Source organism: Anolis carolinensis, chromosome 5 (genome assembly GCF_035594765.1).
Source record: "Anolis carolinensis isolate JA03-04 chromosome 5, rAnoCar3.1.pri, whole genome shotgun sequence".
Taxonomy (NCBI): domain Eukaryota; kingdom Metazoa; phylum Chordata; class Lepidosauria; order Squamata; family Dactyloidae; genus Anolis; species Anolis carolinensis.
The window spans coordinates 172,366,956-172,394,794 of NC_085845.1; the positions used below are offsets into that span (position 1 = coordinate 172,366,956).

The 27,839-nt window shown below is 43.2% G+C and overlaps 1 protein-coding gene across 1 annotated transcript in view; it reads left to right on the forward strand.

The window, feature by feature from the left end:
- The first annotated feature begins 1,309 nt into the window (after positions 1-1,309).
- Positions 1,310-27,839, forward strand: part of LOC100554428 (extracellular serine/threonine protein kinase FAM20C) — a 36,756-nt gene continuing 10,226 nt past the window's right edge. The window contains exons 1-7 of the mRNA XM_003221011.4: positions 1,310-5,774; positions 6,958-7,121; positions 7,809-7,887; positions 19,669-19,761; positions 20,961-21,076; positions 22,118-22,298; positions 23,997-24,106. Of these exons, the coding sequence (XP_003221059.2) occupies positions 5,281-5,774; positions 6,958-7,121; positions 7,809-7,887; positions 19,669-19,761; positions 20,961-21,076; positions 22,118-22,298; positions 23,997-24,106 (1,237 nt within the window). The 5' untranslated portion in view covers positions 1,310-5,280. The remainder of the gene's footprint in view (positions 5,775-6,957; positions 7,122-7,808; positions 7,888-19,668; positions 19,762-20,960; positions 21,077-22,117; positions 22,299-23,996; positions 24,107-27,839) is intronic.

Genomic DNA, 27,839 nt, shown 5'->3' on the forward strand with positions numbered 1-27,839 from the left:
AGAAGGGAAACTCTTACTTCCCATCTAAAACATGGTAATGACGAGGCCAGTCTGACCTCCATTGGGAGCTTGGAGGTTATAATGCTGCTACAGGAGTCCCTCTGTCATTCTGCAACATATAGAAGAGCTTCTGTTCCTGATTTGCAACAAGGGATTAAGCCAAAAGCCTCTTTGGTCCTTTCCAAACCTTGATGTTTTGCTTTGGTGTCCATATGGTGCAATATTTGTGTGATAAAACTAAAATGGTGCAGGAGAGAAGACTATTGATCCCAGAATGGTTAAATAGGAGCATCATTGGCATTGTGCTCAGTGTCACATAGCCATAAAAACGTCTCCCAAAGTATTATTTGTGGAAATAATTTTCCAAACACTTGCTGTGGAATTATCCCACTAGAATTAATAGCATTCTAGAGATTTCAGAGGAAGCAAGGCAATATTTCCCCACATATCACTCAATTTTGTTACCTAATAGTAATGGGCTGTCTATTCCTTTTAATAGATTACGTATTGATATGGCAGAGAAAGGAAAGCTGTTCCATATTATGTGGTTATACAGCAAGGACTAGGAGGAATTTTGAATTGTCTATTTTGAATGTAGAATTTGTTTCCATTGGACTACTGTGGGTTTCTTTAATATTTCAGAAAGAAGTACAAAGTTAATGTTTCTTACATAAAAGTATACATAGATATATATCTGTGCTGGTCATAATGACCTATGTTGTCAGGCTGACCCATAGAAATCAACCTGCCTAGGTGGGTTCTTATCTCAGCAAATAATCTCTTGGCTTCTGGCTCTTATCAAGGTCTGGTAGTCATGTGGGGGGTAGCAGTGACCTGCATGAAGCAAGAGAGATCAGTCTGATGTAGCAAGCCAGCAGCTTCTTGAGCTAGAATTGCTACTAGGAAATAAGAACTCAAGCAGAAGAAAAGCATCTGGATTTGCTGCAGTGAGGTCTGCATTACAACTGGCAATCCAATGCGGGAGCATTGTATGGTGTGCTATATGAATTGATATGTCACACTGCACTTTTCATACCCAAATGCAAAGAATGCCAAGAGTGGCTGGAACTCAGAACTTGGAAGAATTTGGTCTATAATTCCCAGAAATACGTGATCAATACAGGTTTACCCCCCACTCCTCTTTTGCACACCAAAAAATGTTTCACACACAGGTATTAATTTTCTCTAACATGCCAACAGCTTGCAGGCAAATGGCTTCTAGCACTTACCAGTGAAAATTGTATGTATGCTGCCTTTTCCTCCAAAACGGGGGGGGGGGGGGGGGGGGGGGGGGGTTGTGGTGAAAAAAAATGATGGAATTGGCAATATGAAAACAGAGCAGGGGGTGGTTCCAAATTGAAGACAAAGAATTCTTAACCCAGTAAAAAATTCTTAATGAGGTTCAGTAGTAGACGTGTGTTCTTCCTTTCTCTGGAAGAACACATTTATCACTCATGTTGACAGAGGGGGATGTACTGCATTGCTCAGTAGACATCCAACTTTCTGTTGATGTGAAATAACATTAACTCTACTGTTGTGGCTTTGTTTTGTCCATACCGTTCCTAGTGAGTGAGAAAATCCAAAGGAGCTGCTCTTCAAGGGGCTGCTGGTGGCTTGAAATGACAGTTCCTTAAGGAGAAACTTTGCTTTGGAATGGCTCAATTAGATGGCCTCCCAACAGAGCCAGTTCTTCCTACTCTTTTAGGAAGGATTTTGGACAGAGGAAGAGCCTTGGCAAGTCAAATGGAGCAACTTATCCATCTGAATTCCTAATCTGTTTCCACATTCTACAGATTTGATAATGTTTTTATCCACTGGCTTCACAGTATTATTTACAATATTTCCAATGAAAGATGTATTTTTCTTAAGGTTGCAAAAATGTTCCTCCTACGGTGGTACGCTCCCCTCATTTTATTTTCTGGAGTTGTAGATGAGTAACGGGTAGTTTGTAGAACAATAGTATAACTTATATGACTTATGTTGCAGTGAAGCATCAGTGGAACATTATACTCTGTAATTGGGTTGGCCCATATATATATATATATATATATATATACACACACACACATACCCCATGGGGAAGGGGTTTTCAGAGCACAGTAGTCTTCTTGAAGACTGTGTCATTTGACTCATGCTTTGCTATCAAGAGGTAGGAGTTAGGGATTGGAGTGATGTCATGGCAGCATTGTGCATTGACAGGTCACCTGGTATGAATAGCTGGCTTTTCAGCGTGCTCTTGTCATGTCACTGCAAGCTCACACCCAACATAATGAAAAACTATTTGGTTAGAAATTCTACTGTGTTAAAGTGACGTAGTGTCCCAGATTTATGAGAACACACAATCCAACTACAGCTCAATTTTTACCTCAAAGCATGACACAAAACCAGTCAGCCCTTACATGGATCTTAAGGACAGTATTGGAGAAACAGGCTGACAACCGAAAGCAGCCATGAGTCCACATACTGTCCTATGTTACGGGAAGAGAAGATAAAGATACCACACACACCTTTGTAGATATGGCCATATCTTTGAGCGGTGCTTCTCAACCTGTAGGTCCCCAGGTGTTTTGGCCTACAACTCCCAGAAATCCCAGCCAGTTTACCAGCTGTTAGGATTTCTGGGAATTGGAGGCCAAAACATCTGGGGACCCACAGGTTGAGAAGCACTGTCTTTGAGGATAGGTCTGTGCCCTCCAGATGCTGGGCTCCAGTTCCCATAAGCCTCAGTTAGTTAATGGAGGTCAGTGGGACTCGTGATTCATAAAAATTGAGAGGGTTGTAGGTTTTGTAATCCTGACTTAAAGAGGGCGATTAAAAATAACTTATGCTAGTTTGGGCAGGGCTAAAGAGAATACCTACAGCTTACTGGAAAAAGCCAGTGAAAAGCTAGTTGAACTAAAATATACTCTAAAGTTACAATTAAAAATAAGACTTGAAGGCACATGCACACCAAGGAAGCCTGAATCATATCTTCATGTCCCCTTCCCATATGCAATAATTTCATATCTTCCTGATCCTTCCCATATGACATAGTTACCAAAAATGCTTAGTTCAATTATACCAAAGACAAGACATGCAAATTATGGGAATTGCTTCTTTATGGTGCAAGCTTTTAAAAAGTGAATATGCTTTTTTTAAAATTACAATGTGCACTTTTAAAGACCCATGTGTTTTCTTGTCAATCACATTAGAAGAGTAAAAGTGGGAATACAATTGATTTGCAGAGATAAATTCTCATTTTTCATTTGTGGCTCTGCTGAGGCTGCCATTATACATAGTTTGCTTGGAAGCAGTGTTCCATAATCCATCCATGTTTGCCACCACCCAGATCATTACAATTTTTATAATTAGTGCTAATGAGTCGCATGCAAAAGCTGGATCATTCACAAGTTTATTGCTTTTGGTACAACCTTCATCCAAATGGAAAGTTTGACCATTTATATGGCATTGGAGCACGATGTATTAGCTCAGGGCATTTCACAGGCTCGCTGTACTAGTAGGCAATTTGTGATGGGGTTTTTGTCTATTTTGGCATTTATCAGTCACCATTTCTTACCACACAGTCCTTCAAGCAGGTTTAGAAGTAAACTAGCTTAATTGGAATGTGGCTGCCAAACCATACATGCACATGCAGCAAAGAACCTATTTCCCAAGCATGTGCCCAAGGGAGAAATAAGGCTTATTTGCTTTGCCCTGGCAAAAGATATTACTGCAGTGCAAGGTAGAAAAAGAAATATGGTGTTGTCAGAATCTGGGGCGACTGAAGGTGTTAGCTGGAGACAGTTACTAGGCAACGTCCGCACCATGGGACATGAGAAAGCAAAGAACTCGCTGTTCTCTCTGCAGCGGAGGTATTTGTACTGGAGCGAGAATGAATGTGTCATAGTGGATATATGGCTGGGTGTCAGAAAAGGCCTATTGGATTAAAAATGGCTGTGAATTTTCGAAGAATAAGAGATGATTTGTCCACTGCCTCAAATAGAGTCTCAGTAAGATTGGTTGAGGATAAAAGTAAAAGCTTTTATGCCTGCTACGCAGCCATGGAGCTCAGCAAGTGACATGAGACATACTACCTGATAAACACAATCAGATGATCGTTTGGATACCCACTAATCAATCCCACTAGTTATTCCTTTATGATGGAAAATAGAGCTGTGTGTGCCACATTCCCTGAAACTGATCAGGTGTGGTTGAGGATGTCATCCAAAATTCAACTGGCATGCTAACAAACTCCTGAATTTAGAATGGGGGAAGATTTGCCATCTTGTTTTTCCATCACAGGCAGCAAAATGTCTTGCTATAGCCCTGCTTGTGGAAAAGGACTCTTGTGAAGATAAAACCTAACAGAAGCCACTGTGAGTGTGATCGGCAGCAGGCCAAATAGCTGTAGTTATATGATTTTTAATTCTTCATTTGATGGTTTTGTGGGAGTGAAAGTGGAGGCACCCTTTGAGCAGGGACAAAAATTGATGTGGGTTGCATCTCTGTTACTTAAATCACAAAATGCTAGTGAGTGGGATGTTATTTATATTGTATAGTATACTACTTTGAAAAAGAATAAATTCGTTCTGTTGTGATTGGAGGCTTTCCTACACATTCAGTTGAGCATGATCCTAGACATCTGTCTCATGAAAACAAAAGATGAGATAACAAAGATCGCTATGCTTGCATTATATTTGGTGAAGCACGATTATTAAATGTTTACGGCCCCAAATTTAGGTTCTCCATTTCAACATTTTCATATGACTGAGATCCATTCAAAATAGACATCATGGCATTTCTCTCAACGAATCTGTCTTCTCTTCCCTCTATATGTAGGTGGACCATTGATGATGTATATGTGTAGGGAGAGAATAATGTGTTTGGCATGATGAGGGATATAGTAAGGTTCCACAAAAGTCTGATATGTGAGAATATATTTGATGAGACTTGTGGCATTGGCCAATATGCTGCTATCAATTTGGAGTTTGATCTCTTCTTGTTAACCTTGTCACCACCTACTTTTCCTATGTCAACAATGTTAAATTCATCTGCAACCTCCTTTTCTGCCTCTTTTCTGCTGAGGACATCTACATGAAGGGAACCCTTGATCACAAATCAATCTTATTCCACCCTCCTGTGCTGATAACGATGACTGAAACATAACTGAGGAAATTTGTGGGGATTTATCAATATATTTTTCCTGAAAAGAACTCGAACACCTGCTTCAAACTTCAGATCCTTTATTTTTCCTAGAATTTGGCCATCAGATTTTACCTTAGTGACTTCTAGGATTCAAAGATGATGCTACGCCACCTGCCTTCTCTATTCCAAAGGAAATATAAAGCCGTTTTCTGTGTTTGCCTCATTTTGGTTGTCCTGATACATATGGTAATCGATTTGGCGCTCTCCACCGATCATAATTCCTGTGGATGTACGCCAAAGGTCATAGATTCCCTTCCTGCACTTAATTCCATGCTATCAGTCCAAAATAAGCTGAACCTGAGGATTCTCCAAGACTTCAGTGGAAGTAACAGCTCTTTGGAAAAAGGATTTCGCTTGAAACAAGGTTTACTACAAACAGGTGGCAGGAATACCACCCCTCTCTACACTCGCAGCCACAATGAGCAAGAAGTCAATGAAAAACCGACACGGACAGGCCAATCCAAACTGGCTGCCCTTTTCGAACATCCTCTCTATAATGTTCCAACCCGAAAGATCACAAAGAAAGACAAGCTGTTTGCTACCAAGCCCAAGATGAAGATCTTCATGAAAAGCAGTGAAAGTGATGAACGGTGAGAGCATTTCTCTTTTTTCCAGGAACATGACACACTGCATAGCTCATTGGACGAACACACATTGGTTTTGGGCAATGTGGCACACTGCAGATGTATTTCATGATAACTTCCACTGTAAGGCCACTGCCTAGCTGGGGATGATGGGTTAGGAAAGGGTGCTGCAGACTCTCTTCAAAGATGGCTCGCTCTGCAATCATACCCAGGTCATGTATCACTATATACTTAGTTCTTCCATGTGATTTTAAATGAGCGAGAGCTTCAAGGGATTGTAAAGATTGGAGCCTGAGGTTCTGGTCTTCCAAAAAATTAACTTTAGACTTATGGGCTCAGATGTATTGGGCTAGCTGCCAATGCACTATTATTGCACAAAAATGCTTTCCATTTCCTGCACGTGAATTTATTGCTTCCTAGTGTCATTCTAGGTCTTTATTTTAGATTGAAGAGCATGACATCTGATTGAAATGACACTGTATTGTATTGGTAGATGAGGTAATCTAGAGATCTTTGTAGGGTTAAAGAAAGATGTTCCTCAAATAATGTGTGGCTCCTGTAATAGGAAGAAAATCTGGCTGAAGTATGTTCCTAACTTTAAAGCCAGAGAAAACAGCTACGGATACTTCAAAGGATATGCTTTCTAAGTTGATACTTCTAAGGATATAACTTCTAAAGGAAAATGATTTCATGAAAACATGAATCCTCGTGAGGTTTGGAAGAAAGGACATATTTTCTAGAGGGAAAAAATATTCACTCGAATAAAACAAACCTAGCCTGTATGTAGCCTCATGTTTGGTCCCCAGTGATCTCCAAATACTCTTGCTTCATTGAACTTCTTTTGAGCTGATTAAATTAAACTGAATTAAATGAGGAATTGGGAACGTGCAGCCCTCAGGCCTTTTGCTGTCATGCTGTGCTCAAGTGTTTTTATTTCCAGGCGGGGAGAAGTTGGCCCCCTTCTTCCCAAGGAGTGGAAGGAAAAGTGCTGATGCTGTCAGTCCAGTACTTTCAAAAAGTCTTCCTGCACTCCTGGTGCTGAATTTGTAACGGCTGCTGACTCCCTCCTGTTTCGTGGTAGCCATATTCTGGTTATAGAGCTGTCATAATTGAGTTGACTGTTGGTATATATGATAAACATACCATATGCTTTTGTTTTTGTGTGTTGTGGGGGTTCTGTGTACTGCAGGATCAGCAGTGGGAAGACAGATGCAAGTCTTCCAAAACACGATCCCAACCCTCCGTGGCTCCGGTTTTACGCTGGCATCAATCGCTATGAGCTATATGCCCGCCATGACCCCACTCGTCAGGCCTTGATGGTGGATTTGGCCACACAAAAAATTATCCACTCAGGTATTATCCTTTGCGTGCTATTAACTACAGGGCTCCTGATACAGGATGTGGAACGACCTGCCAGAAGAGCTCCAACAGCTAAATGTGCTGTCTGATTTTAAAACACATTTGAAGACCTATCTCCTTTGGCAGGCCTACCCAGCTAGATTTAGTCAAGAATTTTAAACTCGGATCTTGTGTCCACTATATTTTAATCATAGTTCTGTGTATTTCAATATATGTAATTTGTAAAAATATGTTTTAATATGTGAATTTTATATAATGATTATGTATTTTTAGCTATGTTATAATCCTTGAGCCATGAAGATGATCTTGATGATGATTGTTATTATGCATGCATGCTTATATGGTGTGTGTGTGTATATATACCCTGCACACACACACACACATATGTATATGTGCATGTGTTTTCACATGCGTACACATACCACAGATTCTTGCATTGATTCATCTTTTGCCTCGCTCCATTTCATTCACAATTTGCCTCTCTGCTCTCCCTCCAGTTTTCTCTTTCAAGATTCATCACTTGGGCATCTTGACAGGGGAATTGTGGAAATGGCTATTTCCTGAAAGATCATGCTCCAGAGCTAAGCAATGAGGGTTTTATCTGTCTGCTTGCTTGCTTTTACTAAATACCAGCCTGAACTTCCTTATGTGCCTTCCTGATGCTTGTTTATGTCATTTTAGTCCAGAAGCCTGGTGGGACCCAATTAAAGCTCATCATGACCTTCCCCAATCACGGGCAAGCCCTCTTCAAACCCATGAAGTGAGTACTGCACTTTTGATGACCCTGCACCAATCGCCTTGATGATCTTCCCGCCTTTTCATGCCTTGGAATGATCTTTGATGGATTCCATCTGGGGAACAGATAATGCCTGGAACATAGTATTTGGGGCTTAAGTAATATCCAGCCTGTCTCTGTGTAGCAAACTGAATAAGTGAGCCTGTCATTCTGAACCATTTCTACCACTGATAAGGTGCGAGGCTTAATTTTCAGGTTGTGCTTGCACAGACATTGGTATGGGAAGAAAAGTTCCTTAATTTTACACATACAGGTGGAGTATCTCTTATCTGAGACAGCGAGTGTTTTGGATTTTTAATTTTTGGTTGCATTTTTAATATACACCTTATATACATAATCCGAAGGTGGTTTTATACACAGTATTTTTATAATTTTCTGCATAAAACAAGCAAAGGTATTAATGTAACAAATTAGCAAAAACATCAGAAAACAAAGGTGTAACTATCTCAACCACCCATGTGGACAATTCTGCATTTTGGAGTATTTCAGATTTCTGGATAAAAAAAATACTCCACCTGTATCTCATCCATGGTTTAATACTAACTATTGTTGTTTGAATGAAGCCTTTCCCTAAACTTTGCTCATATCTTTCGGATACAAAGCCAAGCCCCCTCTGACTCCCAACCCATCCTCAATGTAAAAGGCAAAAGCTTCCCTTTTATAACTTAGGGTCCTTCCACACAGCCATGTAACCCGGAATATCAAGGCAGAAAATCCCACAATATCTGCTTTGAACTGGGTTATCTGAGTCTACACTGTCATGTATTCCAGTTCAAAGTAAATAATGTGGGATTTTATTCAGCTGTGTGGAAGGGGCCCCAGTGCGACAAGTAATGAACACACTCCGTTATGGTGTAAAAGAAAGATTTTTCCATTTGGTCTTTTGGCATGCCCCGCAAGGTAAAATCCACAGCTGTTTATGCCTCAAGTTCCTAATATGGTTATTTCAGTCATTAACATTTCATTTTCTGTTGTATAAGGGTCTCTTGCACTTTTCTGATCAGAGAATAATAGGAGCAAACACAAAATCAAGTCCTCCATTGATCAGGATTAGACTGTTGAGTGAGGGGCGACCTTTCCTTTCCACATGTATCTTTCTTTGTGATAACCATCACATATTAGACAAGGAGCATAGGCTGCCATAATGAATCAACAGAAAACATCCTGTTCTCTAGGACAGTATATTTACACTCAACCGGGTGCTCATACTCAGAACCATGGTTTGATCTCAAAGAATTAGCTGCTGTGTTTCTGTAATTTTAGTATAGATTTAATTTATGCAGTTCAGCAGGAAAAGCTTCCCATATCATGTGATTAACTTTTTAAAACATCACTTGAAAGTTTCCATAAATTGGACTCCCTTAAAAGGCAGTGTTTTTTTCCAAGTTCCTGGCCTTTAGTCAGGAGAATGTCTAGGAAACCTAGTTTGGTTCTCAGTTGGCAGTATCATATTTTAATTGAAAGGATTACAAATATATTTCACGTTCTTATATACAAATCTCAAATCTCAAAGAAGCTGGACTTTGCTGAGGAAGTGAGCTGAAGTTTATAGAAGCCTATGTTAGACATTACATTTTCTCATTTAGGCCATTTCACACAGGCCTTTAATCTGCACCCAATCCGGTTTAAGGATTTCTAGGAGCCTGGAAATCCCGAGGCAGCTGTATGGATTGGGCCTGGAAGTTGTGCAACGCGATCCCCGGGCCCAATCCACACAGGGCCTACACCTGGAAAGACTCGGGTTTTATGAAAGACCCAGGTCTTTTCAGGTGTCAAATTAATTCAGGACAAAGCAGGGTTTTCGTGCTTTGTGCCAGATTAATTCGTTTTTACCTAAGGCGTCATTTGGACACCTCAGGTAAAAGTACGCGAGCTTGCACATTTTGAGTGATGTGTGGTTGCACCCTTAGGCTCAAAAGTGCCAGAGGATTCCTTTATTTCTTTCCCGGAGCTGTTCATGTAAACAAGTTGCCTTAGCCATTTATTTGGAATTTCTCTAGAATTGCTGTGGTATTTGATGACACATTTTGAAATTTTCAACAATGTTTCAACAATAATTTGAAATAGACAGATGGGGAAATTAACTACTACCGCAATATTGTTCTTTAGATCAGTTTTAGATCTCGCAATAAATGGTGATCACAGCCTTCCATGACTGGCAAAATGCGACCTCTGGTGGTACAATCATAAAACTTGTCCTAAGCAATTACACTATTCAACACAATTTTTGTTCCTGGGTTATAAATGTAATTTCCTAATTGGTTCTATTATAAAAACATGGAAAAGGTTTATTAAACTTTGCTTTTGCAGGACATCCTGCAGCACATTTTGCTATAGTTTTTCAGTGAATATTTCATAGAGTCTCAACCAATTTAGCATAGTTTGTGGCAGCCATAAAAACAGTTTCTGGAGTATAACAACTACTTTCAAAGGACATACCGCACAACTAAACAGGAATAACATGTTCAAACCAGGAACAGAAAACATTTCAAATGTCGGAAATAATGTTATTTATTAATGGATCACTCCAGTTACTTTGGGATGAAAGGCTCCTATCACTAAAACCTCTGTTATCCCTCCTCCTCCCTCCCAAGAGATGTAGGGGAAAGTGGCAAAAGGTGAGAGGGATACTAATTGAAAATGATAACATATAAACCCCCCATTGGCAAAACCTTGGGTGGGTGAAAAATAAGACAATAAAGGGCTTGTTGAAGGCTTCCATGGCCAAAATCACTGGGTTGTTGTAAGTTTTTCTGGCTGTATGGCCATGTTCCAGAACCATTTTCTCCTGACGTTTCTCCCACATCTATGGCAGGCATCCTCAACATCTGTTCAAAGCAAAGAAAGGAACTGTATGGACCGTAGACCACATGGGGAGGGAGCAATGTGGTTACTCAACCCCTTCACAAGCCTGAAAAGCCCCTGTTTTATCCAAAAATGATATTCCACTCACATAGTATAAGAGAGGGGAGAAGGGTAGAAAAGAAGCACAGCTCATAGAAGTCTCTGCTGCATTTGTCTGAAATATGGGGTGGCTGCATCCCTAGATTCTTTGCAGTTTCCAACAACAATAATATTATTTAAACCCGGCCAACTGAATGTTATTTTGAATTGTCAGCATTTAGGGAACAGTTGTAGCTTAGTAGGAAAACCACATGAATTAACACGTACAAAAGATCCCATTTCAGTTGCTACTTCGCTTCTGGTGTGAGAGAATTGGCTGTCTGCAAATACATTGCCCAGGGGGCACCCGGATATTTTGATGTTTTACCCTCCTTGCGGGAGGCTTCTCTCATGTCCCCGCATGGGAGCTGACAGAGGGAGCTCATCTGCGCTCTCCCTGGGTTGGATTCCAATTGGCAACCTTCCAGTCAGCAACCCAACCTTCAGGTCAGCAGTCCCACCAACACAAGGGTTTAACCCATTGCGCCACCATTGCACACCAGAAGCAACTTGCAGTTTCTCCTGACACGAAAAAAAAGAAAAAATTGCTACTAAGCATCACAAGGTGAAATCCTCAATGTACTGCCCATTCATACAGAGACAATACATGTCAAGAGTCAGATGCCAATTAGCGAACAAAAATAGAGTTTATTCAGCAGATAAGCCAAAAAGTAATGTTAACACAGAAAAAACCTTGAAACACTTCACTATCAGTGCTTCAAGAGCAGTTCAAACAAAAATATAATTCAGCAACACAAGCAGGTAAAAACAAAGCTAAACAAACTTAGTGCAAACTGCACTTTCTGAGTCCAAGCCCTGCCAGCCGGCTCTGTAGTTTTCAAAGGAACAGTTCCCAAAAGAAAACACCAAATTGGTCAGGAAACAAACAAACAAACTAAGAATGCAGTAGACTGCTTCCACAATGTGGATAAAGCCGAAGGCTCCAAAAGGATGGTGAAAAGACGTCGTCCGGGATTCCAAGGTCAGGTCAGGAGATAACAGCGGTGTCCAAAGAGCAAGCCAGGAGTCAAAAGCCGATAGTAGTCATCAATTACAGGGCGAAGGCAGTAGCAAGGTCAAATTCTGATCCAAGGTCTGAAGAGGGTGCAGTCATCCAAAACAGGTCCACGATAAGACACAGCGAGAGCCAAGCTAGGTGATAACAGCAGATTCAAATCATAGTCCAAGTCCAGTCTTCATGGAAACACAGAGATCCCAATGGCGCCTCAGCAACACCTTGCCACACGCAAGGTGCAGTGGCCAAACATTCCCATTTTATTCCCCTTCCTCCTGGGTGTGATGACCCATGGGCCTTGTAGTCCTGCTCAGGACATTGTAATTCCTGATGAAGATGAAAACTTGGGTTTTTTACCTTCCCAGTCTGAACTGGATTCCTCTCTGCCAGATCTTTCCCAGGCAGATCTGGGAACCTTGCACCTGCAAGAAAGTTGTCTCCCAGAAGTATGTCAAACAAGCCCAGAGCCTACTTCTCCCGTATTCTTGCGCCGGGAGTTTTGTAAACAACAGAGAAGTTTGGATTCAGCTTCGCGCAGGAGTGCGAGGATTGCAGCTAAGAATGTGGCCAATTAAGACTGCTTCTCGTGAGAATCTTTGGGGAGTCTCACATCCGGTCTCAGAGTTAGCTTTCGGTTCTGATTCCCAGAGAACTGCTTCGGCGGGAAGCTAGACTCTATTTAGGTGTTTTACCCGCGTAGTAACTTCGCGGAGTCAATTCGTCAGCCTACGGAGCGAGTTGTGTCTGGACAGCGCGCTCCGGTTCAAGCCTCGCTCCTGCTCAAGCCTTGCCTTGCTATCCAGCCTTCGCCTTGCTTCCCAGCCTTTGTTTATCTACGGACTTTGCCTTGTTTCCCAGGATCAATCCTTGCCTTGTTCCACGGATTTATCAAGTTATTCCACGGACCTTGTTCTTGTTCTTAGTTACCTTGTTCCACGTTCAAGCCTTGTTTCAAGTATCAAGTTATTTCCTAGCCTCGCTCAAGTTTCATGGACTAAAGGACCTTGTCATCTCCCCTCACTTTGCTTGGCAAAGTGAGTGTTTCGGTTATTGGATTACAACTTTGGACCTTAATATTTCTTATTGGACATTGCTTTTTTGGACTAATTCTGACCTTTCCTGGAAGGTCTAATTCTGGACTATTTTCTACACTTGTTTTTATTAACTTTATATATTCCTACAATAAAGATATTAGATAGATTCTGGCCTCTGTGTATGGTTATTGGTGCTCTGCAGCCTGGGTCGTGACAGTTTGACTCCGCCACCCTAAGCACCAATTAACCTCGGCCAGAATGTCTACCGGAACCGTACCTGGGCCGAGCGGCCAGCCGATTACCTACACCATCGACAAGGAAGAGGTGGACCGAATCCGTGATAAGCTCAATGCACAGGATGGAGAAATAAGGGGTTTGAAGGAACGCGGAGTTCGTCTTCCGGCCATGGCGTTGCCAACCAAGTTTACTGGAGAAGCTTCTAAGGTTCATGTCTTCCGTCGCCAATGTCAAGCTTATCTGGAGGCCCGTGCTGCCGAGTTTCCCCAAGAAGACATCAAAGTGGCATGGGTTTACAGTCTTCTAGACGGGCCAGCGGCCAGCTGGGCGACGGCACTGTTCGACCAAGCCTCTCCACACCTAAGATCAGCGCAACACTTCTTGGACCACCTCAAGGAGACTTGGGGAATCGAGGACAATTTGGAGGCAGCCGGTCACAAACTCCGTCGCCTTTTCCAAGGAGACAGACCTATGTCTCAGTATATAGCCGAGTTCCGAGTGCTGGCCCACAACACCGGCTGGAACGATGTAGCCCTCAGGGGACAATTCCGGGAGGGTCTCAACATTGAAATGCTGGAAGAAATCTCCAAGGTGGATCCTCCCCAGACCCTCGAGGCACTCATTGATCAATGTTTACGGGCTGAAGTCATGATTGCCAACAGGAAACAGTGGGTTCGAGGCCAGGGCAGTAGAGCCGGGGCAAAACCCCCCGCTCCCGCCAGCGTTCAGCCACGTCCGGTGTGGAGACCCCCACCGCCAACCCCATACCCCAGAGGAGGCGAGGAGGTGCCGATGCAGTTGGGCAATGTGCGTCCCAGACTAGATGCCGCCGAGAAGGCCCGTCGTCAACGCTTAAACCTCTGCTGGTACTGCGGGAACGGGGGCCACTTCGCCAGAGAGTGCCCAGCCAAAGGGAAGCCTGCCGCCCGTCTTGCGGCGGCGTCCTCCACGGAGACGAAGGCGTCTGAGCCGACTGGCACACAGCCGGCGGGGGAAGCCAACGACCGGGTGTAGAGGGGCTCGCCAACCCGGTCAAAAAATCCATCCAAGAGCCGCCAACCGGGGTCCTGTTCCTTCTCGTGGTCACATTATGGTCAGCAAAAAGGGGACCCGTCATGATCCACGCCATGATAGACTCTGGAGCTACCAACAATTTCATCGATAGAGAGTATGCCGACTCTCTGGGATTACAATATCATGATTTCAAGAATGCCCGTGTGGTGCAAGCCATAGACGGCCGTCCCCTCAAGACGGGCCCCGTAAGTCAGTGGTCGGAACCCACCAGGATGTGGATAAGGGAACATATGGAAGAGATTTCCTTCTTTGTTACCGAGGTCCCCCATTTCCCTGTGATTTTGGGAATTCCATGGCTGACTCTCCACGACCCTAACATCTCCTGGTCCAACAGAGAACTGCAGTTTGCTTCACCGTACTGCCAAAACCATTGCCTCGTAGCCAAGGTATGCCATGCCACAGACACCGAGCCCATCATCACCTTGCCAAAGAAGTACTCCGAGTATTGGGATGTATTCAATGAGAAAGAAGCCGAAAAATTACCCCCACATAGACCTTATGACTGTGCCATTGACTTGGTGGAGGGGGCCCCGATCCCGCGAGGGCATCTCTACTCCCTGACTGAACCAGAGCAAGAAGCTCTCAGGGAATTCCTAGAGACAAACCTTCGCAAGGGATTCATCAGACCCTCTCAATCCCCAGCCGCCTCCCCAGTGATGTTTGTGAAGAAGAAGTCAGGGGAACTACGCTTGGTGGTGGACTACAGAGCATTGAACAATATCACCAAGCGGAACAGCTATCCCCTGCCTTTAATCTCGGATCTACTGGATCGGCTTCGAGGAGCCAAGGTTTACACCAAGCTGGATCTTCGGGGGGCTTACAACTTAGTTCGCATCAGGGAAGGGGACGAGTGGAAGACCGCCTTCCAGACCAAATTCGGATTATTTGAGTCCCGAGTTATGAATTTCGGTTTATGCGGAGCCCCCGCAACGTTCCAGCATTTTGTCAATGACATTTTTCAGGACTATCTAGACAGGTTCTTGATAATCTACCTGGACGATTTTTTGGTGTTTTCCAGATCACAATCAGAACATGAGAACCACGTCAAAATGGTGTTACAACGATTGCGGGATCATGGACTTTATGCCAAGCTGGAAAAATGCGCTTTTGATCTACAAGAGGTAGATTTCCTTGGTTACCGCATCTCGCCTCTAGGGCTTTCCATGGATCCAGCCAAAGTTTCAGCAGTATTGGAATGGCGGGCGCCAACTAACAAGAAAGAGGTGCAGCGTTTCTTGGGGTTCGCGAACTACTACCGCAAGTTCATTCCAGATTTTGCCCGCTGGTCCGACCCCATCACTAGCTGCATCCGTGGAAAGCAGCCTTTCCGCTGGACTGATCAAGCAGAGAAAGGGTTCCAGCAACTAAAGAAACTATTCACCTCCCAGCCAATTCTACAGCACCCAAATCCTGGAACCCCTTTTGTGGTGCAAGCGGACGCCTCTGATGTGGCAATTGGGGCTGTACTCTTACAACCGGTGGGAGATCACCTCCACCCCTGTGCCTTTTATTCTCGTCAACTAACCACACCAGAGAGGAATTACACCATTTGGGAAAAAGAACTACTGGCCATAAAGGCAGCCTTTGAAACTTGGAGACATTGGCTAGAAGGGGCCAAATTTCCCATTGAAGTCCACACTGATCATCGTAATCTAGAACATCTAAGAACTGCCCGCAAACTAAATCAGAGGCAGCAACGTTGGGCTTTATTCTTTGAACGTTTCAACTTCCAGATCCATTATGTGACCCCAGCCCAAACCAAGCAAGCAGACGCCCTGTCACGTAAACCGGAATACGCTGCAGGACGCAAGGAGACCTTTGAATCCCAACTGCTACAACCTGAGAACTTTGCCACGCTCACGGTGGGGAACACCAAATCCATTCCCATTGGTTCAACTTCCCCTACTCCAGGACCCATCTGTGCTCAAGAAATCAGGGCTAGTCAGCAAGCAGATGCCTGGGCGCAGGACCAACTTCGCCAAGGTCTGCATTTCCCCTTTTCGCTTAAAGATGGGCTGCTCTGCTATAGAAATCATGTCTATATCCCACCCGGACCGGGCAGGGAAAAAGCGCTTCGTCTGTGTCATGACTGCAAACCAGCAGGACACTTCGGACTATTTAAAACTATGCATTTGATCCTAAGGGATTTTTGGTGGCCCAAGATCCGCAAGGATGTGGAAAAATATGTCAACACCTGCCCAGTATGCCAGCGCTCCAAGATACGAAGGGAGAAGCCCTCAGGGCTTTTACACCCCCTTCCTACCCCATCTCGCCCATGGGAAATAATTTCCGCGGATTTCATCACTGACCTACCACCTTCCTGTGGATTCACCACGATCTTAGTGGTGGTGGACCTATTCACCAAGTTAGCCCATTTCATTCCCTGCGAAGGCCTCCCCACGGCCAAGGAAACTGCGGATCTATTTCTTCAACATGTCTTCAGACTACATGGATTGCCCAAGAGTTTAGTCACAGACCGTGGATCTCAATTCACCTCTCGTTTTTGGAAGGCACTACAAAAACTATTGGGCATAGACTCTCGCTTATCTTCAGCTCATCATCCCCAAACAGATGGGCAAACGGAGCGCACCAATGCCACTTTGGAGCAGTATCTTCGCTGTTATGTAAACTATCAACAGGACAATTGGGCTTCTCTGTTACCACTGTCTGAGTTTGCCTACAACAATGGAGTTCAAGCTTCTACAAAAGAAACGCCGTTCTTTGCAAACTACGGCTTCCATCCACGTTTCTTTCCCCCTGTCATTGAAACTTCAGAGGTTCCCGCAGCAGAGGATTGGCTGCAGGAACTCACAGCGGTGCAACAACTTTTGCTCCAGCAACTGGACCAAGCCAAGGAGGACTATAAACGCCACGCTGACAAACATCGCCAGCCGGGCCCCGAAATCAAGGTAGGAGATCGGGTTTTCCTGTCCACTCGCTTTCTGCCCTCCCACCGCCCTTGCCGGAAGTTAGATGCCCGTTTCATTGGCCCCTATCCAGTGGTGGCGCAATTAAACCCCGTGACTTTCAAACTCCAACTTCCGCGTTCAATGCGCATTCACCCAGTGTTTCACCGTTCCCTGCTCCTTCCGGCGGATGGTGTGCGTCCTGATACAGACCAACCGGCCCCCCCTCCTGTTTTGATGAATGGGGAGGAGGAGTTCGAGGTTGAGGACATTTTGGATTCTCGCTTTCACCGCCGCCGCCTACAATATCTCATTGACTGGGTGGGTTTTGGCCCTGAGGAACGCTCCTGGGAAGACGCCTCCACAGTCCATGCTCCTGATCTAACCCGTCGCTTTCATCAGACCTATCCCACCAAACCGCGACCTCGCGCCTCGGGGAGAGGGCCCCAGTTTGGGAGGGGCCTTGAGGAGGGGGATAGTGTGATGACCCATGGGCCTTGTAGTCCTGCTCAGGACATTGTAATTCCTGATGAAGATGAAAACTTGGGTTTTTTACCTTCCCAGTCTGAACTGGATTCCTCTCTGCCAGATCTTTCCCAGGCAGATCTGGGAACCTTGCACCTGCAAGAAAGTTGTCTCCCAGAAGTATGTCAAACAAGCCCAGAGCCTACTTCTCCCGTATTCTTGCGCCGGGAGTTTTGTAAACAACAGAGAAGTTTGGATTCAGCTTCGCGCAGGAGTGCGAGGATTGCAGCTAAGAATGTGGCCAATTAAGACTGCTTCTCGTGAGAATCTTTGGGGAGTCTCACATCCGGTCTCAGAGTTAGCTTTCGGTTCTGATTCCCAGAGAACTGCTTCGGCGGGAAGCTAGACTCTATTTAGGTGTTTTACCCGCGTAGTAACTTCGCGGAGTCAATTCGTCAGCCTACGGAGCGAGTTGTGTCTGGACAGCGCGCTCCGGTTCAAGCCTCGCTCCTGCTCAAGCCTTGCCTTGCTATCCAGCCTTCGCCTTGCTTCCCAGCCTTTGTTTATCTACGGACTTTGCCTTGTTTCCCAGGATCAATCCTTGCCTTGTTCCACGGATTTATCAAGTTATTCCACGGACCTTGTTCTTGTTCTTAGTTACCTTGTTCCACGTTCAAGCCTTGTTTCAAGTATCAAGTTATTTCCTAGCCTCGCTCAAGTTTCATGGACTAAAGGACCTTGTCATCTCCCCTCACTTTGCTTGGCAAAGTGAGTGTTTCGGTTATTGGATTACAACTTTGGACCTTAATATTTCTTATTGGACATTGCTTTTTTGGACTAATTCTGACCTTTCCTGGAAGGTCTAATTCTGGACTATTTTCTACACTTGTTTTTATTAACTTTATATATTCCTACAATAAAGATATTAGATAGATTCTGGCCTCTGTGTATGGTTATTGGTGCTCTGCAGCCTGGGTCGTGACACTGGGTGACCAAACACTCACACCCAAACACCAGGTGTCCCAAATCTACTCAGAGTCTGAGCTCCACACAGCTAGAGCTCGTGGATCTGGAGTACCTAGCAATTCGTCAGAGTCCCAATCATCCTGCCCACACTTAGCCCCATGAACACTTAAAGAACCATCCTCCCTTCTCCAAGCATCCCAATTGGGATCAGCTCCTGCAGAAACCCCAGGTTCAGAAGTATCCATAGACCCCAAATCCCCAGACATCTCCGGTGGCTGTGCCCATTCAGTGCCCGCTTCCCCAGCCACCACCTGTTCCTCAGCATCCATCTCCCCATCTGAATCTTCCTCAGAAGATCCCCCATATAGCTCTCTAAGTCGCTTCCTGCGCAACTCCTCCAGTGAACCCTCATCACGAGGGTTTTTTCTTCCTCTTCGAATTCCATCCCCATCAACCATAATCCCCGAAGGCGCAGTCACAACAATACCTAACTACATCCAGTTGGTTGCAGTTTTCTTAGACTCGAGGCATCAGAGACATGTTTGCAACAAGCTTTTATATCTATATCTACTATTTGTACGAGTTGATATGGTGCAAAATGTGGTGACACTTCTCTCTCACGTGGTTCTTTCTGCAAGAAACAAGTCCAGCCTTGCCTTCTAAGGGAAATTAAATACTAAACAGTGTGGATAGCAGAGTGCAAGAGGCAGGGTGAGGCAAAGGATTCATGTCATGAATTTGCATAACTTCAATGAAAATAATTAAGAGTAAATTGCACCCTTAGATTAATTTACATAATGTGTAAATTAGATGTCTGGAGTTGAGGAAATGGAGCATGGCAACCCTAAAAGTTGTCCCCTGATGTGTGAGAAGGGCGGGGTAGAAGTGATGTAATAATAAATAAAATAAAAAGCAGATGGGACCAATGATCTGACACAATATAAATCATACATTCTTGCCACAGATAACACTACAAAATGCTTATCTGCTTCAAAGTAGGATATGTGGGCCTTTGTCCAGCTAACCATACTCTCGAATATATGAATAAATGAATAAATAAAATAAATAACTCCTTATGCCCCACATTTCTCTGACCCATTTCCAGGCAGACCCGAGATCAGGAGACACCAGCAGACTTCTTTTACTTCTCAGATTTTGAGCGACACAATGCCGAAATATCTGCCTTTCACCTGGACAGGTGAGTACAGTACAGGTCCATCACTCAGAATAAGGTTTCCAAAAACCAACAGCAGAGTTTAGAACAGGCATGGGCAAACTTCGCCCCTCCAGGTGTTTTGGACTTCAACTCCCACAATTCCTAACAGCCTACCAACTGTTAGGAATTGTGGAAGTTGAAGTCAAAAATACCTGGAGGGGCGAAGTTTGCCCATGCCTGGTTTAGAGAGTAGTCATACCTTAACTACTTCCTAAATGGACATCTTCTGAATGCATGTTTTGCATTCAGAAGATGCCCAGTTCCGTACCTGGTGTCTGAACTTACCCAGGATTGCTTGAAAGTAAAGTAGGGAGGGACCTCAAGAATGGGCACCAGTCAAGAGCAAGCTATATCCCAACAAGGCAGCCTCAGATGGAATGAGCCAGTCTGAGTAGCATTGGCAGAGGTTCAGGTGCAGAATTTGCAACCCTCCAGGTATTTTATGATAGTAACTCCAATTATCCTTAATCATGGAGCTAGTGGAAATTAGAGTCTAATGGCAGGTCATAGGTTTCCCACATCTGTTCTAGTTTATCAATTCCAGGTTGGAGTTAGGAGTGGCTAGTCCTCCTTTGTGGTCTTTCTCTTCTGTGTCTAGAAGCGGAAGCATGTAAAAGGCACTGTTTTGTCAGAGAGGCTACAGGCTGGCCCTGTTATTTGGCAGGATGACATGGCTGCCTCAAGGAGCAAATCTGCAGTCATAAACAAACAGCAAATTGTTATTATGTAAGTTATTGTAATGATGTTTTAACGTAATGTTAAATGCAATGTGGTAATGTTGATGTAGTAATTTTTTAACAAAATTGCGGAAGAGGGATTTAGTGAAATTTTCTGCAGCCAATGCCCTTATGGTTATTTCTTTGAGACTATGTGCCATCATTTAAGCTAGCAAGTGCTATTTGCTGCCCATTCTTAGTTTTAACAAATTAGAGCTTGGAAATAATGAGTTAGAAACATCATAATTATCTGTAACAAGTTATTCTTTTTGGTAATGAAGTTGTAATGTAAATATTAATCAAAAGTTTAAAATACCATTATTTCCACCCAGCTGTGTGCTCTGTTTTCTTTAAAAACTAGTGTTTATATGGGATTTCTTTTCCTGTATCTGAGATTATTGTCTGTTCTGCAATTACAAACAGAGTTTGTTTTAGTTTCCTGTCTGCTTTTTTATCTCTGTGGAGGATCCTAGATTTCCGAAGAATTCCCCCAGTTTCTGGCCGTTTGGTGAATATAACCAAGGAAATTCGTGACATCACAACTGACAAGAAACTGTTCAAAACTTTTTACATCTCTCCAGGTGAGCCTTTATCTATCTATCTTTTGCTAGATTTATGTATTTCAAAAATGGGCAAAATATAGCCCTGTGGACTTGTTTGGCTCCCAAGAATGTGCCTTCAAGTTGCCTGCTGACTTGTGGGGACTCCATGGATTTCATAGGGTTTTTCTTATAGGCAAGGAGTACTCAGAGGTGGTTTGCCAGTTCCTTCCTCTGAAATATAGCCTCCAGCACGTGATATTCATTAATGGTCTCCCAACAAAATATTAACCAGGGCTAGTCCTGCTTAGCTCCCAAGATTAGATGGGATCTGGTGCCTTTAAGGCATTTACTCCAAAATCATTTCGGTCAAATCCAACTGGAAGTTGTAGCAAAAGTGGACTCACTGAGTTAATATGAAGTTGGTAAGTCACTAGTTACATAGACTCAATTGGTGTGCTCTAACTAGAGCCCCTTCTACATTGTCGTATAAAATTCAGATTACCTGCTTGAACTGGGTTATATGGCAGTGTAGAAGGGGCCTAGAACTAACAATTGAATCTAGGTCTTTGTTTTGCAACAGGGATAAACTGCAAAAACATACAGTTGCTGGGAAAATTCAGTCTACCCACAATATATGGCTTTGCTTGGAGGGAACATGGAAGTTTGAAGGACTGGATTGGCAGATAACATTGTCCTCCTGCCGATTATGGCACTATGGCACTTCTGTCCTTTAAGCCAGTGTGGTCCAACCTTTAATTACCCGAGGGCCAATAAACTTTGGTATAGGAAAGAAAATGTTTCTTAAAAACTTAAAGCAGTAAGAAGGGTTAACGATTTTTTTCCAAATGTTAAATTAAAATATTTTTCCAGTAAGAAGGGCAAGGGTGAACAAAAATAAATTGGTGGGCCACATGCAGTCCACAGGCCGCAGGTTGGATGGATCATACTGCTTTAAGCCATGGAAGCACTAAATCTTTAGTCTGCATCCACAAGAAAGATGGTAATACTATCATATTGGTTGACTGATATTATGTTTCTCTGGTTTTTATTTTCACTCTGTTTGGTCTGGGTCAACTCAAGCTGGTAATGTCTGCTTCTTTGGTGAATGTTCCTACTATTGTTCCACGGAGCATGCTTTGTGTGGAAAGCCTGACCAGCTGGAGGGCTCTATGGCAGCCCTTCTGCCTGACAAAGAAGTGGCTGACCGGCGCTCATGGAGAAGTCCCTGGAGGAGGTCTTACTCTAAGAACAAAAAAGCTGAGTGAGTATGCTAAGGGAAAGAAATAAAAATAATGTAGTCAAGAGGGGATCAAAGGATTGTTCCAAGTGGAAGAGATCAAGTGAGAAGATTAGCAAAGCAGGGCTATCACAGAGTGATGAAGTGATGGCTAGGACCTAGCCCTAGACATTAAGGAGTTTGGATGGATTATCAATGGTATTTTCACTAATGCTCTAGTTTAACGACCTTATCACAAAGGCCAAGCAAAGCACCCTTCACCTGACTTCAGGGAGGAAAGAAAGGGGCAGAGGGGCGAATTCGCCGCCCCAAGCACAGCTCCCTCTTAGTGACGCTTCCCTCATCACACATGAAAAGCATCGCCCTTCTGGAGAGGAAGCCTCCCATGTTGTGAGAGAAGCATCCAAGAATGCTTCCACTCAGGTTGGTGGCAGGGCTTCCGCCAGAAGTCAATAACATCATGTGATGGCTGGCATGAGGCTCCATCCCCAAAACAGACTAGAAGTGTCCTAAGACACTGAATTTGGTGAGTGTGATGAGGTCATAAGTGTCACCACCACTTACGACCATTCATAGAATCATAGAATAGTAGAGTTGGAAGAGACCTCATGGGCCATCCAGTCCAACCCCCTGCCAAGAAGCAGAAAATCGCATTCAAAGCACCCCTGATAGATGGCCATCCAGCCTCTGCTTAAAAGCCTCCAAGGAAGGAGCCTCCACGACAGTCCGGGGGAGAGACTTCCACTGCCGAACAGCCCTCACAGTGAGGAAGTTCTTCCTGATGTTCAGATGGAATCTTCTTCCTTCTTGCCTTACAAATCACTTCTGAGCTTACAAACATGCTGAGATCCCTAAAGCAGCTAAGCTAGTGGAGCGTTGAGCGGCCCCTCCAAAACTTCAGACAAATTCATCATTTACCCTGTGGATATACTGGCTCTGTGCTCATATACTCAGGAAGATTAATGAGGGGTCTAGATTAAAAGTGGGGAAAATGGAACAGTTTCATCACTAAGCCTTTTAGGTCCAGGAGGATCTTTTTTTTCTAATAGCAGGTGAACCAGAAATTGCATTCCAGACACCCTTCTGTTGTGAAAAATACATTGACTGTTCCTAAATGCACAGAGGTGCATTGTGCCCTGTTTGCCACAAAAGGCATTATGGGGAACACATTGAAATATGTTTGCAGAGTGCGTGGTGGAGGAAAAGCCCTCTAAGGTCTGGGTGGGGGGAGTGTGGCCCCCTAATAATTGGCGGTTACTTGGCAGATGGTCCCATTGATAATGTTATCGACACATGTTGATCTCTTATCTGATAAGCACCATCTCAAGAATTTAGAGCTGGTTTTGATGTATGCTACTAAGTCATGTTGCTTCACAACTCACCTGAAAAACGTTTTGCACACACACAACTGTATTATATTGTCAAGAAGATATTCCACTTGATAGTGGATTAAGTAAAATCTTGAGGATTTTACTTGCTCCGTTTCTCTCATTTTGGCCTTGAGTTTGTTTATATGTAACTGCAGTTTCCCAAGAGAGACAGAGCTTAGGCTCTTGTTTTATTATTTTTAAGTATGTTTGGTAAGCATCATCTTAATAGCATCTATATGAACAGGCTGGAAGGAAGAGGTGACCTTGAAGAGCTACATAAGAGAATAAAATGACATATAGAGGCAACCCATGTATTTCCTTAAATATGACTTATTTAACTGACTCTTCTAAGGTGGGAGCTGGATGAAAATTACTGCACTGGAGTACGAGAGACGCCACCCTACGACAAAACGTCTCGTCTTCTCAACCTCATTGACATGACTGTGCTAGACTTCCTTATGGGTGAGCATATCCGTTCCTTCTTGCAAAATGCACTATGTTTGGAGAAGGGAGCACAACTCAGTGACAGAACAGTTTTGAAGCAGACTGAATCTCACATATCTCCTGTTAAAAGAATAAGATAGAAAAGTCAGTGGAGAAGACCTCCACTTGAAACCCTGCTGAACCACTACAGTTCAGACCAGGATACATTGAGCCAAATAGATACATGAGAACATAAGTGTGCAGTGCTTGGTCAGACCAAAGGTCTATCTGTTCCAGTCTTCTGTTCATGCTGGCACCAACCAGTTGTTTATGGGAAGCCTGCCAGCAGAACATGAGCCACCTTGTCATGCTTCTCAACACTGCCATTATTGTTGTTGTGGTCCTTCAAGTAGTTTTTGATGCAAGGTGAGCCTAAGACAGCGTTTCTCAACCTGGGGGTTGGGACCCCTGGGGGGGGGGGTGGCGAGGGGGGTTTCAGAGGGGTTGTCAAAGACCATCAGAAAACACATATTTCTAATGGTATTAGGAACCCAAATCCCTCCAGTATTTTCTTTTAGGCATGGGGGTTCTGTGTGGGAAGCTTGGCCCAATTCTATCGGTGGGGTTTAAGGGGCTCTTTGATTGTAGGTGAACTATAAATCCCAGTAATTACAACTCCCAAATGTCAAGATCTATTTTCCCCAAACTCCACCAGTGTTCACATTTGGGCATATTGAGTATTCATGCCAAGTGTGGTCCAGATCCATCAGTGTTTGGAGTCCACAGTACTCTTTGGATGTAGGTAAACTACAGCGCCAAAACTCAAGGTCAATGCTCACCAAACCCTTCCAGTATTTTCTGTTGGTCATGAGAGTTCTGTGCCAAGATTGGTTCAATTCCATCGTTGATGGAGTTCAGAATGTTCTTTGACTGCAGGGAAACTATAGGTAAAGGTAAAGCTTTTCCCCTGGCGTTAAGTCGAGTCATGACCGACTCTGGGGGTTGGTGCTCATCTCCATTTCTAAGCCGAAGAGCCAGCATTGTCCATAGACACCTCCAAGGTCATGTGGCCGGCATGACTGCATGGAGCGCCATTACCTTCCTGCCAGAGCGGTACCTATTGATCTACTCACATTTGCATGTTTTCGAACTGCTAGGTTGGCAGGACCTGGAGCTAACAGCGGAAACTATAAGTCTCAGCAATGATAACTCCCAAATGACAAAATCAATCCCCCCCAACCCCACCAGTATTCAAATTTGGGTGTATCGGGTATTTGTGCCAAATTTGGTCCAGTGAATGAAAATATGTCCTTCATATCAGATATTTATATTACGATTCATAACAGTAGCAAAATTACAGTTATGAAGTAGCAACGAAAATAATTTTATGTTTGGGGGTCGCCACAACATGAGGAACTGTATTAAGGGGTCACGGCATTAGAAAGACATTTTCTTGGAAAGTTTTATTCAGAAGGGGTTTGCCTTCCCAGTGGGTTTCCATGGCTGCATGAGGATTTGACCCCTGGTCTCCAACACTCAGATCACTATGGCATGCTAAGTTTTTTGTTCCTCAACATCTACGGAGATACATTATCTATGGTGATAGGTAGCCATAGCCATTTTGGCCCTATTCAGTAGGAACTTATCTAATACTTTCTTATAATCCAAATGTTTGGTAGTTATTTATGTTGTTGACTGCTATTACCCTATCCTTTGCTGATCCACATACCTAAGCTTATACCACCGCAGCAAAATACTCGCTCAGTACTTTTTGTTCTTTTTTGTTATTACATGTTAACAGAATGTTCCTGAAAAGCAAATCATTTTCCTGATGAGGCCTTTCTAGCTGAGCAGTGTGTTAATATCATTGATTAAGACACAACACAGCTAGGCAAATGGTGTTTTATTTCCCATTTTCTTTTGTTCTCACTTTCCTGTCAGTATGGCCTTACTTTCTAGTGTCTCTCAGCCCAAGGGGCTCTATTTCTGCACTTTCCTCAATCAATTTTTCACGCCTCCAGTGAAGCAAGTCATTTCCTGTGAAAATATGTCACAATAAACCACTTACAGGCATGAATAATAAGTAAACTTCAGGGAGTAAGCAAAAAAAAATTCTTGATCTTCCCTCTGTTCACCAAATATGGCTTTTCATAGGATTAAGGACACCTCTTAAACAGTTGAAGATATAGCTAAAGCAAGTGCACAAAAGAGGCCTTAGTAGGAAGTGGGCTTTTTTTTGCCAAACTTTCCTATTTAATAGAAAATTATGAAGTATTTCAATGTCTTCATCATCTATTTTAAAGATAAGTAAATATGGTAATCTGTGAACATTATCTTTTTCTTAATGTTTAGTTGTAAACCTGCTGTTGCAAGTATATTTCTTCAGTAATTATTCCAAGTCTTTGTTATTTTCTGCTAGTAGTATAGTTTCATCTGCGTATCTTACATGTTTCTTCATCAAATTTTAATGCATCCTTCCTCCAAGTCTTTTCTTTTATATATGATATATTAAATATACAAAATAAAAAATAAGGTGATAAAATGCAGACTTGTCAGAACACTTTATCAATGGGAAACCATCCAATTTCTCCATATTTTGTCCTGTTGGAAATTACAACCTTCTTCAAGCCTCCTCTAGTAATTTGTTTATCTATAATCCTGTTGCTTACTTATTGTATGTATGTTTTGTTATGCAGCTTTCTTTCCTTGTTCTATGATTTTCCTGAGCAGTTGTAGGCAGAGGTGATCTGCTGAGATGAGCACAGACTTCTTTAGACTCTGGGACTGCTCAGATCGCAGATTTGCAAACATTTGCCTGTTGTTTATTGCAAGAGAGATGTTCTGACTGGATGGAACAGAAACTACCTCAAACATATCTGTAACTGACTGCTAAGTTGTGTACCTGTGTATGCTGAACATAGGAAGGCCATGAGCAAACCAAATATGTTTTTTTTTTTTACCAAAGTCTACTTTATTTTGTCTCTTGTGTGCATAATATAAAACAAGATGTTTTATGGGAGAGTAGATATATTTTGGGCACTGAAAAACACTTCTGAAGAACTGCTATTTTTATGCACTGGCATATCCTCTGTTTCCTAACAGATCAGAGGCAACAGCTGAAGCCAATTGCCTTGCATAATTATATTTGGTCGTATACCACTTGAGAAGATTCAATTCAAATGGGGTTTTAGCTCTTTTTATTTATTTATTTATTTATTTCAATTATTTATACCCCGCCCTTCTCACCCGAGGGGACTCAGGGCGGCTTACAAGTGGCGATTGATGCCGTTACATGGATATACAATAAACTAAAATGATTAAAACAGTTAAAACAATCATAAAATAGTCATAAAATATAAAAGTTTTTGTAAAAGTTTAGGACAGTGGTTCTCAACCTGTGGGTCCCCAGGTGTCTTGGCCAAAACTCCCAGATATTTACCAGCTTAGGATTTCTGGGAGTTGAAGACCAAAACATCTGGAGACCCACAGGTTGAGAACCACTGGGTTAGGATCACTAAAAGGTCGTGCTTTCCTAAAATGTCCTGATAGCAGTCTCTTGATGTGAGTATAGATTACACATCATGACAGTATACTATTATTCTTTGTGCACTCCGTTATCCAATGTATACAGTAGAGTCTCGCTTGTCCAACGTAAATGGGCCGGCAAGATCGTTGGATAAATGAATATGTTGGATAATAAGGAGGGATTAAGGAAAAGCCTATTAAACATCAAATTAGGTTGTGATTTTACAAATTAAGCACCAAAACATCA